Genomic DNA, 17,836 nt, shown 5'->3' with positions numbered 1-17,836 from the left:
GAAGCCTGCTCAATGCAGGAATCCACCTTAAAGCATCCCTGACAGGTAGCTGTCCAGCTGCCTCTTGAAGGCCTCTAGTGTGGGACAGCCCACGACCTCCCTAGGTTACAGATTCCATTGTCGTACTGCTCTAACAGCCAGGAAGTTTTTCCTGATGTCCAGCCGGAATCTGACTTCCTGTCACTTGATCCCATTAGTCCTTGTCCTGCACTCTGGGAGGATGGAGAAGAGGTCCTGGCCCTCCTCTGTGTGACAGCCTTTCAAGTATTTGAAGAGTGCTATCATGTCTCCCCTCAATCTTCTCCAGGCTAAACAGGGCCACCCGTCTTGGGCTTCTTTTCTCATTAGGGTCACCTGCCATGGGACCTTACTTCTCATAGTTCTGAGTTTATTAAAATCAGCTTTCCTAAAATTCAGAGTACGTGTATGACTACACTCAGCTTTTGCTTCCTTTAAAATCAAGAATTCAAGTCTGGTGCGGTCACTCCTCCCCCCCCCCCCCCGAGTTCCCGTAACTGCCTCCAATCTTGAACAGGCACTGACCTTGGTGGGGGGAAGCAGCAGCTGTATGAACATTGGTTATATTTTGGCACGGCCTTTGGAAGAAATGAGACTGTGTTTTCCACTAGCGTCCAACCAGGCTCTGGTTGAAGGTTTTCCCCACTGGCCAAGCCGACCAAGGCTGAATCTGTTACTGATAAAACTTTCCCAGAATATATAAGGCCTCCTAACAGAGGGCCTGGCTTTCAGAAGAGATCCCACCAACCATGATTGGAGTCTTCTTTGCTCTGCTGGCGTTGGCCGCTGGGGGTACGGTTCCTTCTCTGTGTGTGTATGTGGTGTGTGTGATGCAGAGTTGCCTAATTCATAGCCCCAGGATGTAAAGAAGGCTGTGGCTTTGGAAAAGGACTAGACAGATTGTTGAGGGTTATGTCCATCAATGGCTGTTAGTCCTGTCAGCAAAAACAAAATGGAACTTCCACATACAGGAGCAGTCAACCCCAGGGTCTGATGCTGGAGACAGACAAAAGAGCTCCCTTCATCATGTCGGTTCCTCAGGGGCATCCCTCTGCCTGGACAGATCCTGCGACGACAACAAAAGCTGTTGGATGCGTTTAGACGACCCGATAGCCCATGATGGGTTGATCAAGCCATGATGGGTTATTGTGTCATTTGGTGGGTTTTCTTTAACCCATGGAGGCCCAAATAACCCACTCTGAAAACCCATGGTCTGCACAGTGGGTTATTTAACCCATGATGGGTTATTGTGTCATATGGTGGTCACAGTAGGTCATTTGGGCTGGCTACAGACTTGTACAGCAAGAGCAGTCAAAACAGCTGCCGCTCTGCTGATGGCTAGCTTACTCATTAGGGACATGTTAAAGTAGGGTGACCCTATGAAAAGGAGGACCGGGCTCCTGTATCTTTAACAGTTGCATAGAACAGGGAATTTCAGCAGGTATCATTTGTATATATGGAGAACCTGGTGAAATTCCCTCTTCATCACAACAGTTAAAGGTGCAGGAGCTATACTAGAGTGACCAGATTTAAAAGAGGACAGGGCACCTGCAGCTATAACTGCTGCGATGAAGAGGAAATTTCCCCAGGTTTCCTATATATACAAAAGATACCTGCTGAAATTCCCTTTTCAATACAACTGTTAAAGATACAGGAACCCTGTCCTCCTATGTTAAAGGGAACAAGCCAGCAGTGTAGAGGAGGCAGGCTCTGAGGTTTGGTCCCAATCCTGCAAACTCTAAAGGTTTTCTAGATATTCCCTTTGGGGGGGGGGCACTTGGGATTTTCCCTCCTTGGTGAGTTATTGTGCAGGTGTTTGGTGATAGAGCAGGTGCCTCCTGACCGAGGGAAGCTGTGTGTGAAGTTTAGGGACACATTAAAAGAAAATCCTGCAAACATCAAGCACTTCAGAGGTGAAAGAGTGCCATTGTTCAGGCAGGAGGGGCCGTGGAGCAAGTCAAATTACACAGAGTAGCTTATTCGTCTGATCGTGTGGGAGGATAAGCAAAGACTCAGGAAGAGCTGTCTCCTTTCGGGTCCTACATTCCAGGGGTTTCGTCTAGCCAACACCCATCAAAGGCCCCTTAATCAGGGAAATTCATAGAAGTGGGTGGAGAGACGTTGCTTGTAAGTAAAGTGCATGTTTGCAACAATATAGAAGTGAAGGTGGGCAGTAGGCCGACCTGTTTAGCTCCCTCGAGTGCCATTCCGTTTGCTACGATGGACTGTCTTCTGCTCTTTATCTTTTGCAGCCTTCAGCTGTGGCATTCCAGTCTACAGGCCCCTCGAATCCAGAGTTGTGGGTGGAGCAGAAGCCAGGAAATACAGCTGGCCCTGGCAGGTAAACGACAGTTCTCTGTTTGGCTTCGCTACCTAATTGCTTTTAATTTTAGTCAGATGGCACCTAGATCCTCATGTATGCTAACCCAGCTGCTGTGAACTGTTGGGCCCAGTCAGTTGTGCACATGGAGGAGCCTTGTAAATTGGTTTGCTTGTTTTTCTATAAGCATGTTCTTTTAGCTTACCTGCTTGTAGATAACTGTGACAACCCAACTGTGCATGGTCCTTCTGAGAAGGGATGTGTCTGAAATCCAGGGCATCAAGATATCTCCCAGATCCTGCATTTCTGAATTGCCCAGTCGTGTTTCCAAAGAGGAACCGAGGCACCAGAAATCCTCTGTCGTTTTCGTGTTCATTTCCAAACATTTCTACTTCTTGCAAAGTGCTGTACAAGCATGTGAAATTGACCACAGCGTACAGTTTCTTCAGTGCCTGGCTCTTTCCACCACTGCTTCATGTGCGCATTGATAAAAAGGCATCTTGATGAGATGGTACGCAAGAGTGCATCAAGATTCCTTTTGTGCTGTGCTTAATAATAACAATAACAATAATAATAAGTTTATTTCTTACCCGCTTCTCTGTTTGGATCGAGGAGGAGAACAATAAGTATAAAATACATAAAACTGAATTAAAAACATAGTATACATTATTAAAACATCTTAAAAACATCCTAAAATTCCACTGGATAGGCCTGCTGGAATAGATCAGTCTTTATAGCTTTCTTGAATGCTAATAGTGCTGGTATTGACATTTAAAGCCCTAAACGGTTTGGGGCAAGGTTATTTGAAGGAAAGCCTCCTCCCATATGTACCTACCCAAACCTTAAGATCATCTACAGGGGTCCTTCTCCGTGAGCCCCTGCCAAAGGAAGTGAGGCAGGTGGCTACTAGGAGGAGGGCTTTCTCCGCTGTGGCACCCCGGTTGTGGAATGAGCTCCCCAGAGAGGTCCGCCTGGCGCCTACACTGTACTCCTTTCATAGCCAGCTGAAGACCTTTTGATTCTCTCAGTATTTTAACACTTAATTTTAACTTAAATTTAAATTTTACTGTTTTAACTCTGTATTTTAATCTTATATCAATTTTGTTGCGTGGTTTTATCCTGGTTGTGCTTTTTATACTGTATTTTGTATTTGTGCTTTTAACCTGTTGGTTGTTTTATTATGGTTTTAATTTTTGAGAACCGCCCAGAGAGCTTCGGCTATTGGGCGGTATAAATGTGTAATAAATAAATAAAATAAATAATAGAATGTCAAGTTGAGGAGTTTCCTCCGGCAGGCCATTCCACAGTCTGGAAGCAGCAGAAGAGAAGGTCCTCTGGGTAATACCTGTCAGACTAATTTTGGCAGACTGAAGTAGATTCTTCCCAGAGGACCAGTGTGCGCGGGGTGGATTGTACGGGAGAAGGCGATCCCGCAGGTAGCCTGGACCCAAACTAGGTAGTTCTTTAAAGGTAATAACCAACACTTTATACTTTGCCCAGAAACTAATTGGTGCATATGTGCTTCAATAAGACAGTGTGCAAAAAGAAAACTGTTGCAAAGTGTCCATGCTTCAGTTCTGGACAGAATTTTAGAATTCATGCTATAATTTCAGATTTCACCATTGGGCTTTAAATTTACAAATCCAGCTTTTGATCGCTGAAAGGTTATCTCAGCATTCAAGACATGAATGCTTTTGGTTTGTTATCACCTGCTGCTTGATTTTGGCAGGAATCGGATACAAAACCTAAGAAGCAGTCAACTTGCTGGCATTGGCAAATATCAGATTGCACTTACATGTCAGATATTGTCAGTTCCGTTATACCATTGCATGTCAGCTACCAAATGTCATCAAAACATCCTCAAGCTCTCACTAGTTCTCCAAGTGGTGAACGATCGAGAAGATGCCATCAGGGTTTAGATTTCTTTTGATGTGTCTTAGGGCTCATCGACACCAAGCAGGATATTGCACTATGAAAGTGGTATATAAAAGGCAGGAGACACACTACTGCTTTATAGCGGTACTGAAGTGCACTGACGACTGTTGGAGGCCATAACATGTGTACACCAAGCAGGATATAGCACTATGAAAGTGGTGTGAAAGCGGAATATGGTCTGTGTCAATGGGCCCCAACAGTTGTCAGTGCACTTCAATACCGCTACAAAGCAGCAGTGTGGCTCCTGCCTTTTATATACCGCTTTCCTACCACTTTCATAGTGCTATATCCTACTTAGGCCATAGCTAGAGCTAAGGTTTATCCTGGGATCATCCAGGGTTCGCCCCTGCCTGAGCACGGGATCCCCTGTGTGTCACCTAGATGAACAGGTTTGACCCCTGGACGATCCAGGGATAAACCGTAGGTCTAGCTATGGCCTTAGTGAAACCAGAGATTTAAGTTGTCTTTGTAACATTTTCTTTATTTAGAAATAGACAAGTGAAACATTCTGGGAACGACAGATTCCTCTACAGCAGCCTTCCTCAACCTGGGGCGTTCCAGATGTGTTGGACTACAACTCCCAGAATGCCTCAGCCAGCTGGCTGGGGCATTCTGGGAGTTGTAGTCCAACACATCTGGAGCGCCCCAGGTTGAGGAAGGCTGCTCTACAGGCATTAAGAGCGCTAGTCCTCCATCTGATTCCAAAAGGGAACAATTGTTTCACACACACACACACACACACACATGCACACATTCTAGCACTACCACTTCCAGTGCAACTAAGCTCCGGGCAATCTCTCTCTCTCTTTCTCTCTGCTGCAAATGCTTTTTTTCTGTCCTTCCCATTTGCTCTGACAGGTGTCACATTCCATAAGCTGGGGGAGAGAGATTCCCAGGCCATTAATGAAAATATCTGCACAAATGCTCTTTCATCAAGTTCTTGACCGACTCCCCCAGGAAAAGACACGGCCAGTTTAACTTTTCGGCTAAGGGGGTTGCAGTTCGCAGCCCACCACCTTTCAGGGGGGCTAGCTAGGCCAGATTCCCAGGTTTCTTTCTTTCTTAAACAAGGCTCCAGCGCAGCAAAACCATCATAGTGTGTCAGCTGTCAAACACAACCTGTCACATTTTGAAAGATGTTGAAAGGAAAGGAAATACCAACCATCAAATGTTCAGTGATTGGGCTGAATATTTGACCGCCATTGTGGGGGGCTTTATTCCCAGGAGGGAACTTTCCGTTCTGTTTTGGGTGATCGGAGGATACGTGGGCCTCCTCCGGGCTCAGCCTGTGACTTGCCTGCTGTCACTTCTAGGTTTCCCTTCAGTACTTATCCGGCACGGCGTGGAAGCACACGTGTGGTGGGACACTCATCGAAAGCAACTGGGTCATGACTGCTGCTCACTGCATTGGGTATGTCAAAATATTGCTTCCTCTTCATACTGGTTTGGGTAGAGGATGAACGACAACCAGAATAGAACATTGCTTCCTTCCCTTTGAAACTTGGGTGTCATTTGCAAATTCAGCATGTGAACATTTCAGTGAGATGTCCTTCCCAAAAACACTTTCTGCGTGAATGTTACTGGGTGGGAAAGAATTCCTGTGGTTGAGGATAGGATAGATCTATCAAATCTATGTCGCCCAGATAGCAACATGCTCTCACACACCACCATATCTCAAAAATAGATGCCGGGGTGGAGCTAAGTAGATGAGGAGGCAGAGCTGTGCAGAGAAGAGCAGGCTGAATTCTTCATGCTGGAAGTCCCCCCCCACCCCCAGGCAAAAGCAGTGCAGGAGATTTTCATTAATTTCCTTGGGGTTGTAATACCTTGTAGTAGTCTGGAATTCACTGGCAGAAGATGTGCTGCTAGCAACCCACTTTGGGGAGTGGTTGGACGAGAGGAGTCGGTTAGGCAGGAGAGCTCAATGGAGCCTCCACCTGCAAAGGCAGTCTACCTGTGGATGCAAATTTCTTGGGGTCAAACAACAGAAGGAGGGTGGTTGCATTTGTGCCCTGCTTATGGGCTAGCCACTGTGGGAAACAGAATCTGATCATTTGGGCTCCCGATCACAAAGCCAAATGTGAGAAAATGAGCCAGGGGAGGCTGGTGGCTCCAAGGTCAGTGGGGCAGTGAATCCGCTCCGGGTTTCAGTCAGAACTCTGAAGGAGCTCTCCAAGGGGCGGAAGCCTCTGCTTCTGTTTAACTAGATCACCCAACATGTGCCTTCCATGTCTTGGACTACAAATACTATCATCCCCAGCCAGTGTGGCCATTGGCGAGCACAGGATGGACTGTTCACATTTATACAATGTTATCGTGTTTATGGTGATTTATTACACCACAACCTCTTTCTTCCCTTTTCTCCAGTTCTCGGACCTATCGCGTATACCTCGGAAAGCACGACCTTAGCAAAAGCGAGTCCGGATCCGTTGCCATTTCTCCAAAGAAAATCATTGTTCACCCAAAGTGGAACCCAAGCAGAGTTTCAGATGGGTAACTTGAGAAGTTCTTCTTATACAGAAAGTTAGAAGAAAGTAAGGTTGCCAATGAACCAGGAATAAAAGGCTCGTATTTTTTACCCCGTGAATAGGTTTGGGATGGGGACAAGCCATGACGTCTGTGTGTGAGAGAGCAGCATTTCACTACCATCTATGCTTGAACTCTGTAGGCTGGGGTCTCCGACGGTTTGGGGTCAGTGGGCACATTTGGAATGTTGAGGTGGTGGGCACTCTCACAAAATGGCTGCCGTGGTAGCTCTTGCTGGTCAGAAGGTTTCCTAGAAGACAAAATGAGACTAAAAGGAACTCGCTCAAAAACTTAAGTACAAGGCAGGAGGGTGTGTGTGTGTGGGGGGAGGCATTCCTAAACTTGAAATCACTCTTTTGAATGCACCAAATGCGCCAGCACTCATTTCACAGGAAGTAAGCTGCTGTGGCTTAGACATGTGGGACTCAGAGACAGTCCGTGAAGTGAAGGTAGTGATGGAGGCTGACACTGTACTTTCCAGCATGCCAGCCTCCCAGGTTTGTCCTTTTTTAAAAAAAAGTTTAAATTTTTTTTTTTAAAAGTAAAATAAAAATCAGGTCCATTAGTACCCATTGGAGACCTCCGTGTAGGTCATGTATGTGGACGATGTTCCAGTGCGCCATCTCCCATGCTGCTCTGTGGGTAACTACAAGGAATAAGCATGCAAGTCCTTCATAGCCAGCCCCTCCATGGCACATGTGGTCTCGAGCTGAGGGAAAGCATTGGGATGTGCTGGTTTTGTAAAATCTGCCTCTTTGCATTTCAGGGTTGTAAGGGGCCCTTTGTTCCATTGTCCATTCATTGAAGGAAGCGGATTTCCCCCCCTCCCAATTCCCCAAATTCGTATGTGCGCAACTGCGCAAATCCCCCGCAACTGCGCAATCCCCACTAAAATGTGCGAATCCCTCCAAAATGAGCATTTTCATACTTTAGCCCAGCCTTCCTCAACCTGGGGCACTCCAGATGTGTTGGACTGCATCTCCCAGAATGCCCCAGCCAGCTGGCTGGGGCATTCTGGGAGTTGTAGTCCAACACATCTGGAGCGCCCCAGGTTGAGGAAGGCTGCTTTAGCCTATAGTGGAAATGCACATTTTTTTGCCTGGTTTTTTATTTGATGTGTGTTTCTACGACTGAATTTGCATAAAATCCCCAGAAATTAAAAAGCAAAACTAAACAAAATAGCCCCCCCCCCCCCAATGGTCTGCAAGTCCACAGAATCCATTGGGAAAAACCAGTCTGCTGCAGCATCCCTGGGTCAAATCCATAGAAACCTGAACTCATTTGTTCCTGTTGTGAATTTATCCAACATTCCTTGGGTTGATCTGCAAGGATTTCTGGCTCTCAGTTGCTTAAACCACAAAAAGACTCTGCACACACACCCTAAACCAAGAGAGTTTGTGATGGGGACGAACCTGGAATGCATCTGTGAGTGTGCAAAGGAATTGTAAACTCCATTCTGATCAAGCAAACATATAAATAGTCCTGGGCTGAGCATGGGCTCAGAGAGATCCCCGTCATGCATTCATCCTGCGCATTTCAGCTAGGGGTATGCTCCACTCCGTTTCGGATCCCCAAATCCAAAGCGGAGCGGGCTGATCTTGACCTCCTAAACCCGGTTTCAGAGCAGATCGAGGGAGGTCCGGATCGACTCGAAGTGGTTCGGAACGGTCCGAATCGATTCAGACCGTTCCGAAGCTTTGGAGCAAGGTAAGTGGGGAGGGGGGTTTACCTGGCTCCCCCGTATTTATTATTTTTATTGATTAAAACATTTGCATCCCCCCCCCCACATATCATTGGGATCTCAGGGTGGCGTACAGAGAAAATCAAACAGTATAAAATCAATAAACAATGCTCACCGCCAAAAGCACATTGAACCATTAACAAGCCAAAACCAGTAGAAAATGTAAAAGCAATAAAAACAATAAAAACTATGTGCAGCTACAGGCAAATTTAGCTCTCAAAGGCTTTGGTAAAAAGCCACATTTTAACTTGGTGATGAAACTAAGCCAGTGTCTGTGCCAATTGGGCCTCGAAGAGGAGGGCATCCCATAACCAGGGTGCAACCACAGAGAAAGCCCTCAATAGGTTAAGGATGCATGTTTTGTTTACACAGGAAAAACTCCCCAAATCCCCCAACCAACCATGCTGGGAGATGTAGGAAGGACTTTTCCCCTTTTGAAACATGAAACCTTTAACGTTGTTTCACTGTATTAGATATTAATCAAGAAGTTTATAGTGCTGAAAAAGGAGATCCCAGAGCCTGCCAGTTATCCCAAGGACTTCATGCTCGCTGGCAAATGGGAGCAAATTAACGTCTTCCCCGAGCAATTGGGTTCAAATCCGGCCTTTGAGATTTTTCCGTAGTTGTGTGTGGCTCATATTTATTTATTTTATATATTTACAATATTTATGTACTGCTCCCCATTGAAAATTTCAGAACGGTGCACAAGATAAAACAAAATAAAAACAGAATAAAACACTTTGAAATAGATTTTAAAAGAAGCAAAATGTACAGTGAACCGTGAACCGGTCATTAACTGGTCATTAAGGAAAGGATTCCTGGAATAATGACATTTTCAGGAGGCGCCGAAAGGAATACAAAGTTGGCGCCTGCCTGACATCCAGAGGCAGGGAATTCCACAGGAGGGGGGCCACCACACCGAAGGCTCTTCCCCTGGTGGACTCCAAACGGAGGATGGGTCTATGTGGAACCACCAGGAGCAGGCCCTCAGATGACCTCAGTGACCGGGCAGGTTGGTAGGGGAGAAGGCTCTCTCTCAGGTGTCCTGGCCCCAAGTTACTTATCTTGTTCTCTTCATTTATGTCCTTCCCCATCGAAACCAGGAATGATATTGCTCTGATCAAACTGTCCGAACACGTCACCCTGAGCGACAAGATCGAACGCGCATGCCTCCCGAAAGCTAACAGCATCTTGTCCAACAACTCTCCTTGCTACGTCACGGGATGGGGAAGGCTGATTAGTAAGTGGTGGTCGTGGTTGCGGGTGCGGGACACGCCTCCCTAAAGAGGAGCAGACAGTCGCTTAGGGTTCACCACCGCCAAACCTCTGATCGCCATTGGCACTTAATGGGGGACGGCAGGGCATAAGGTGCAAAATGCATGTCTGGAGGAAAGTCGATTCCTCCCACATGTAAGATTTCCCCATAACGGAAGTTGTAGGATTTTGTGTGTGTGTGTGTCAAAACACGCGTTTTTAAAGCACTTAAAGGGAGTGCTTAAAAGGGAAGATTTTGGACACCAGTTTATGGATGTTACTTATTTATTGTTCATTTATTTATTTATTTATTTATTTCATTTCATTTCTACACCAGCCAATGGCCGAAGCTTGCCCCCCTCCCAACAAATTGGTATCTCGGTTCTTGATTCTGCTTTAATGTATATCCACCCTTAAACTATGCTACATGCAATGACCATTCCATGATGTTGAAGGCATCTTGAAATCATGAGTTTTTCGACACAAGAGTTTTATTGTGTGCTTGCGATTGCTCACTCATGGTAGTTTACGGGTCCATGACATGACATTGCCATATTCTAGGCCTCTCCCGTGCTTTGCAACTATTCGTGGGTTTTGTGGGTTTTTTAGATTGAGAAAACTGCAGTATTTTTTTCTGAATGGCATAATATTTATAGTGTATCTTTGTGGAATCCTGCTGTAACACAGTGCCATCTAGTGGCTTTATAATGAAAATATAGAAAGGCAGAGAAAGAAAAACCCCTGCAAAAAGCATGTGTAAAGGAGCCAATATTAATCCCACAAAGAATCTGGAAGCAGAAGCTCTGAGAAAGGTGGAGGATAGAAGCCTCATGCAGAAATGCCCCATATCACTTCTTTGCTTATCTTTCCTCTCAATACATCTCTTGGTCTTTTCTAGCAAATGGTCCATTGCCAGACGTCCTTCAGCAGGGGCGCCTGCTCGTGGTGGACTACGCCACCTGCTCCCAGTCCAGCTGGTGGGGCAGCACGGTCAAACGCAGCATGGTCTGTGCGGGCGGCGATGGCGTGATCTCCAGCTGCAATGTAAGTACGTTGCGTCAAGGTGCTGGAATCGAGAGCACCCAGTCTGAGGGGTGGAACCAATCATGCCCAAAGAACCGGATTTGCAACATATAGCATTTCCTGGAACTTACTGCCGCAAGATTGCTTTGGGAGGGGAATTTGACGAAGCCGTGGAGGAGAAGCCTACCAGAGCAGGAAAAAAGCATATATTTCACGGAGCACATGCCATGACATTGGGACTGCTTTTCTCGATCAAATCGAAAGTCCATCTCATCCAGGATCCGGCTTCCAGCAGTGATCATCTAAATGATTCCAGGAAGCCCAAAAGGAGGGCATGAGGAAATAGTCCCCCTCCAGTATTCAGAGGTATGCTGCTTCTGAACATGGAAGCTCTATTGAGTTGTTATGGCTCATTGCTATTGATAAATTAGAACAGCTCTAATAATTAACGTCAGTCAATGAAAATCTAACCAAAGGCCCATCTAGAGTAGCTTCTTGTTACCAGCAGCTTAGGGGAGGGGCCTTAGATCAATGGAGAGGACCTACTTTACATGCAGAGCATAAGACGAGACCTGCTGGATGAGACCAAGGGTTCCATCTAGTCCCGCCCTCTGGTCACACAGTGGCCAACCAGCAGCCCATGAGAGACAGCTCTCCCACACTAGAGGCCTTCAAGAGGCAGCTGGACAAGCATCTGTCAGGGATGCTTTAGGGTGGATTCCTGCATGGAGCAGGGGGTTGGACTCGATGGCCTTGTAGGTTCCTTCCAACTCTACTAGTCTATGATTCTATGACACGGTGCAACAGCACTCTCCCACCCATGTTCCCTGACAACTTGTGTATACAGGCTTACTGCATCTGATACTGGAGGTAGCATATAGCCACCGGGGCTTGTAGCCATTGATAGCCTTCTCCTCCTCCAGGAATTTATCCAACCCCTCCTTAAAGCCATCCCAATTGGTGGCAGTCGCCACATCTTGTGGTAGCAAATTCCATACTGTGTGAAGAAGGACTTCCTTTGATTTGTCCTGAATCTCCCACCCATCAGCTTCATGGGATAATGACCCCATTGGGTTCTAATGTTTTGAGAAAGGGAGAAAAATGTCTCCCTATTCACTTTCTCCACACCAGGCAGAATTTTACGTACCTCTATCATGTCTTCTCTTAGTCACCCTTTTTCTAAATTAGACAGTCCCAGATGTTGTAACCTTTCCTCATAGGGGAGTTGCTCCGGCCCCTTGATCATTTTACAGCCCTTTTCGGCACTTTTTACAGCTCTCAAAATACCCTTTTGGAGATGCGGTGACCAGAACTGTATACAGGATTTGGGTTCAGTTTTTGGCATCTCCTGATAGGGTTCAGAAAGACTTCTGGACATCTTCTGCTGGTCAACCAGCGGAGGCTGGTGCCTCCGATGTCAGTGAGGTGGTGAATCTGCTCTGGGGTTCAATCAGAACTCTAAAGGAAGCACTTTGGATAGCTCCTTTAGCGTTCGGACTGAACCCCAGAGCAGATTCACTACCTACCCCATTGACATCAGAGGCACCAGCCCCCACTGCAGTTAACGTAGGCGATACAGAACTAGGCAAACCAATGATCTAGTTCAGTATAAGGCAGCTTCCTACATCCTAGGAAACCCACGAGCAAGGCATGAAGGAAGGCACTAGCCTACCAATATCAATTGCCCACAGAAACTCATATTGAGAAGGTAGAATGTGACCAACCAAGGAGGTTCCATTGAGTTATCACAGCTAACTGCGTGAATAGATTTATCCTTTGAGCATTTGCTTAATCCGGCATTCCAGTGCTCCCCAGATGTATTGGAATGACAACTCCCAATGGCCATACTGGCTGGCAATGATGGGGGTCTTAGCCCACCCCCCTTTGAAAGCGATCTAAGCCTGTAGATGTGACATTGGTGTCCATCACATGGGTTGCAAGCCTTATCCACCGCTGCTAGAAGACATGGCCTTGCTGCAGGCGATTCCCCTGCTTTGTCAATGCAACCCCGCTTCTGTGCAGCTCTGGTTTGTGTTCGTGGAGACCGGCGGTCCTGAGGCATTTTCTTTCCTCCCAAAACCGCCCAGAGAGCTTCGGCTATTGGGCGGTATAAAAATGCAATAAATAAATAAATAAATAAATAAACCCACCTTCGAATTCTGTTTGGTCGTTCACAGGGGGACTCAGGTGGTCCGCTCAACTGCAAAAACTCTAGCGGAAAGTGGGAGGTGCATGGCGTGGTCAGTTTTGGATCCGCTCTGGGCTGCAATTACCGCCGCAAGCCTTCCGTCTTCACGCGGGTCTCCGATTTCAACGACTGGATCGCCGATGTGAGTTTTGGATCTCGGCCTACAATTCCTTCTAATGGATGCGGTGCCAAGTGGGGCTTTGGCATGGAACGTTTTGGGCGGGAGGAGACGTAGGGAGACCCTCCCCTTCCTACTTGGGACCTAGGGGTGCTGCAGAATTTCTCCCTAGATTGTGGAGTGCTAGATTACCTAGGGGGCATCTATCCTATGCCACTTTGGGAGCTGATTCCCTCAAAACCCACAGTTTCGCTACTGCGAGGCAGAACTGATAACATTATACGGCAGGAGGGAGCCGGAGGCCATTCCACTTGTCCATCCCGCTCCCTATCCTGCATTTGGATCTGCCCCTAGTAATGCCCACTTGCTTAACCCAGACGGAGGCCACCACTGACAATCAGTGTGGTGACCTCGGAGCAACCGAGAATCACGGTAAAACGACACTGTGAAAAAAACGCAGTTTCGGGAGGGAGAGCCCAGCGCAGCTGCGAGGTAGTGGCTGCATCATATAAACAACGCAGCGCCACTGTGCAGCCACGACAGGGTATACAAGATGTATAAGCAAGCCCATACTTTGATTTCCAGGGGCAGTTTCAGCTTACGTTTCAGGAGGGCAGTGCTCCCCCAAAATAAATAATACCGCAGTTCTTCGATTCTAAGACGCCATCGATTGTAAGACGCACACTAATTTCAGTACCACCAACAGAAAAAAAGCTTTGATTCTAAGAAATAATAAACGCACCCGCGATTCTAAGACACACCCTGTTTTTAGAGATGTTTATATGGGGGGGGGAATGTGTCTTAGAATCGAAGAAATACGGTAATAATAATAATAATAATTTTATTTCTTACCCACCTCTCCATTTTGTTCGAGGCAGGGAACAACAGCAAATATAAAATACTGATTAAAAACATAGTATACATTTTTAAAACTTCCTAAAAAAACATCCTAAAAGCATCCTAAAATTCCACTGGATAGGCCTGCCGGAAGAGATCAGTCTTTCTTCAAATCAAATATGTTTATTAGGCAACCTGTGTAGGTTTTAGCCATAATTATAGTAAAAGGAGAGGCGGGGTGGGGAACACCATCAAATTATACAATCAATACTGTATTTCCAATAAAAGGTGAACCTCACGTGCCACACAAGGTATAATACATAAGTTTAAAATTGTAATAAAAATAAACATTCAGAAGGGGGAGCAAAGACCTTTGCTGTTACAGGATTATTACGTAGAGCAGTTAGCCTCTAAGTCAGCCTTCCTCAACCTGGGGCGCTCCAGATGTGTTGGACTGCATCTCCCAGAATGCCCCAGCCAGCTGGCTGGGGCATTCTGGGAGTTGTAGTCCAACCCATCTGGAGTGCCCCAGGTTGAGGAAGGCTGCTCTAAGTCTTTTCTGATCTGGGCTGCTTTTACTGCAAACCTAGCTGTGCTTCTCATAACAGGCCTTAAAGTATTTGACAGTAGGTGTGTGATTTTATCGGCACCCTTTAGGTTTGCTACTGGCACCAGATGACTCTCTTGGGATTTGTACAGATTGCAGTAGAGCACATAATGGTACCCTCCACCACTTGCATACCGCAGATACAAAAGCGTTGTTGTCTGGGAATATTCTTAGACCTCCCATTTGTAAAGTTCGTTCTCATTGTCTGAAATCTAAGATTTATATAGGCTTTGAGGAGAAGAGGGGACATAGTCTCTGAAAGATATTTCTCTTCTACATGGTGGGATTTTAGAGAGGGGATGCTTTAGGGTGGATTCCTGCATTGAGCAGGGGGTTGGACTTGATGGCCTTGGAGGCCCCTTCCAACTCTGCTATTCTATGATTCTATGATTCTATGAAATGCTAAAAGACTGTTAAGTTGACGAATCTCCTCCGGCAGGCCATTCCACAGGCTGGGAGTAGCAGAAGAAAAGGTCCTCTGGGTAACAGTTGTTAATCTAGTTTTGGTTGACTGAAGTAGATTCTTCCCAGAATTCTTCCCAAAAGCTCTCTCTATCCACACCCCCCCCCCAAATTTTGCATTATGAAATCCGCCATTCTTTTGTTTCTGAATTCTGTGCACAGTGCTGCACACGGCTTTTCATTCGTTCGGGGCTCAGTCTTATACATGTTTAGACAGAAATAAGTCCTAGAAAAGAAGGCTCTATGAAAAAGTGATGCAAAGGGGATGCCTTTCACCTTTCCTTTTTTTTCCTTCTGTAGGTGATGGCGACTAATTAACCCCGGGCGGAGGCACGGTGGGAAATTCACATCAGACAAAAATGGTAATAAAGAAATCAACCAGTCTCCAGACTCACGGCGAATTTATGGCTTCGGCCCGCTGCCGGGTTTTCTCTCTGTCACTCTTGCTTTCGTTTGCCGGCAGGTAGCAGAAGAGATGCTAAGAACACTAGGGGGGTGCATGGACCCCCCTCCCCCGATCCTATTTGCGGCCGATCCACAAATTGTGGATCAGGCCCGCTCCACCCTGCCTCGATCCGCCTGGGGGCCACTCCGCTCTGCTGCGGAGCTCCGGCTCCGAATCGGAGCTCCGCAGTGGCGGGGAGTGGCGTCAGGTAAGGCCCCCCTCCTCTCCCTTACCTGCATCCGTCCGTGGTCCTGCGGCTGCTTCAACTGAGCCCACGGGACCGCGGACGGACTCAGGTAAGACCCCCCTCCCCCTTGGTCCCTTACCTGGCCCTGCCGCCGTCGCGGCATGGGCGGCAGCGGCAGGGCCAAGTAAACCCCACTTACCTTTTTGGTGGAGCTCCGGATTCGCCTTCACCTCGATCTGCAACGCTCCGCGGGTCCCCCAATTCTCTTTGCCTCCGCCTTAAGGGGAGGCAAAGCCCCCCGCTCCGCTCCTGCTTCTCCGGTTCGAGGAGAAGCGGACACATCCCTAAAGAACACCGGTTTGGGGCTACGCTTCCTTGGCTTGATCCCCCCCACCCCAAACAAAGTGTATGTCCGATGCAACATGTTAAAGAGCCGTTTCCAATTCAGATAGGGGGTTAAGAAATTCAAAATGAGACGTGTTATATAGTTCCCCCGAGGGGATTCTGGTTTGAGGGTGCAATCCTTCTGTCTGGACAGAAGAAAAGTCCTACAGCAACCAGCATGAAGGGGGTTTTTTTTCTGCATAAACATCAATAGAGGCTGGTGACTCCGGTGTCAATGGGGCAGTGAGTCCACTCCGGGTTTCAGTCAGAACCAGTCTGAACTCTAACATAAGAACATCTTGCAGGATGAGACCAAGCTTCCATCTGGTTCAGGACTCTGTTCCCACAGTGGCCAACCAGCAGTCAACCATGAACTCACAAGGAAGACATGCAACAGCACCCTCCCACCCATGTTCCCCAGTAACTGGTGCACGCAGGCTTTCTGCCTCTAGTGGAGATAGCGCATAGCCATCAGGGCTAGTAGCCATTGATAGCCTTCTCCGCATCCCATTTTTAAAGCCATCCCTAATTGGTGGCCATCACTACATCTTGTGGTAGTGAGTTCCATAGTTTAACTATGTGCTTTGTGAAGAAGTCCTTCCTTTTATCTGTCCTGAATTTCGCACCAATCAGCTTCAAGGCATGACCATTGGGTTCTAGAATTATGAGAGAGGGAGAAAAATGTCTCCCTCTCCACATTCTGCACACCAGGCATAATTTGGAACACTGCCATTGTGTCTCCCCTCAGCCTCCTTTTTTCCAAGCTGAACAATCCCAGCTGCTGTAGCCTTCCCACGTAGGGGCGATGCTCCAGCCTCGTGATCCTTTTAGTTGCCCCCACCTCTACAATATCTTTTTTTTATGTGCAGTGACCAGAACTGTACACCGTATTCCAAGTGTGAATGTACCATAGATCTGTATAAGGACAAGCTGGAGCATGTTCAGAGGAGGGCAACCAGGGTGATCAGGGGTCTGGAAACAAAGCCCTATGAAGAGAGACTGAAAGAACTGGGCAGGTTTAGCCTGGAGAAGAGAAGATGGAGGGGAGACATGAGAGCACTCTTCAAATACTTAAAAGGTTGTCACACAGAGGAGGGCCAGGATCTCTTCTCGATCCTCCCAGAGTGCAGGACACGGAATAACGGGCTCAAGTTAAAGGAAGCCAGATTCCAGCTGGACATCAGGAAAAACTTCCTGACAGTTAGAGCAGTACGACAATGGAACCAGTTCCCTAGGGAGGTTGTGGGCTCTCTCACACTAGAGGCATTCAAGAGGCAGCAAGATAGCCATCTGTCAGGGATGCTTTAGGGTGGACTTGATGGCCTTGTAGGCCCCTTCCAACTCTGCTATTTTATGATTCTATGATTCCATGGGCTGGATGACATCAAGGGGGTAGCCACTCCCTCTGATGTCATCCGGTCCCCACCCAAATCACCGATTCAAACTACAGCCAGGGATTGGCTTGGAAAACTCTCTCACACACCACTTTTCTAACTGAGGCAGAGCTTGGAGGAAGTTCCTCTGCCCTGGGCTAAACACTGAGCTCAGGCGATGTTCATCCGTCCCAGCCTGGCAGTATTTGTACTCTAGTATGTGCTGGATGTGTTTGCTTCTCAATCTACCCAACACTCTTCTGTTTGCTTGTTTTTCTCCCCTAGAAAATAAGTCAGAACTGAGGATTCCGCCCCGTGCATTTGCGGATCAGTGTAGCCTTGTAGGTCCCTTCCAACTCTGCTATTCTATGATCTTGGCATTTTTATTCTCAATTCCTTTCCTAATTATGCCTACAAC

At 47.1% G+C, this 17,836-nt stretch overlaps 1 protein-coding gene across 1 annotated transcript; it reads left to right on the top strand.

Moving 5' to 3' along the window:
• Positions 1-767: 767 nt before the first annotated feature.
• On the top strand, positions 768-13,240 carry LOC134411572 (chymotrypsin-like elastase family member 2A). The gene is made up of 7 exons (XM_063145437.1): positions 768-810; positions 2,271-2,359; positions 5,587-5,684; positions 6,641-6,766; positions 9,644-9,780; positions 10,693-10,838; positions 12,995-13,240. The coding sequence occupies exons 1-7, from the start codon at positions 768-770 to the stop codon at positions 13,238-13,240; spliced, it is 885 nt and encodes a 294-aa protein (XP_063001507.1).
• The last annotated feature ends 4,596 nt before the right edge of the window (positions 13,241-17,836 follow it).

The sequence above is a fragment of the Elgaria multicarinata genome, chromosome 20, assembly GCF_023053635.1.
Source record: "Elgaria multicarinata webbii isolate HBS135686 ecotype San Diego chromosome 20, rElgMul1.1.pri, whole genome shotgun sequence".
Lineage (NCBI taxonomy): Eukaryota > Metazoa > Chordata > Lepidosauria > Squamata > Anguidae > Elgaria > Elgaria multicarinata.
This window is presented reverse-complemented; position numbering and strand designations above follow the sequence as displayed.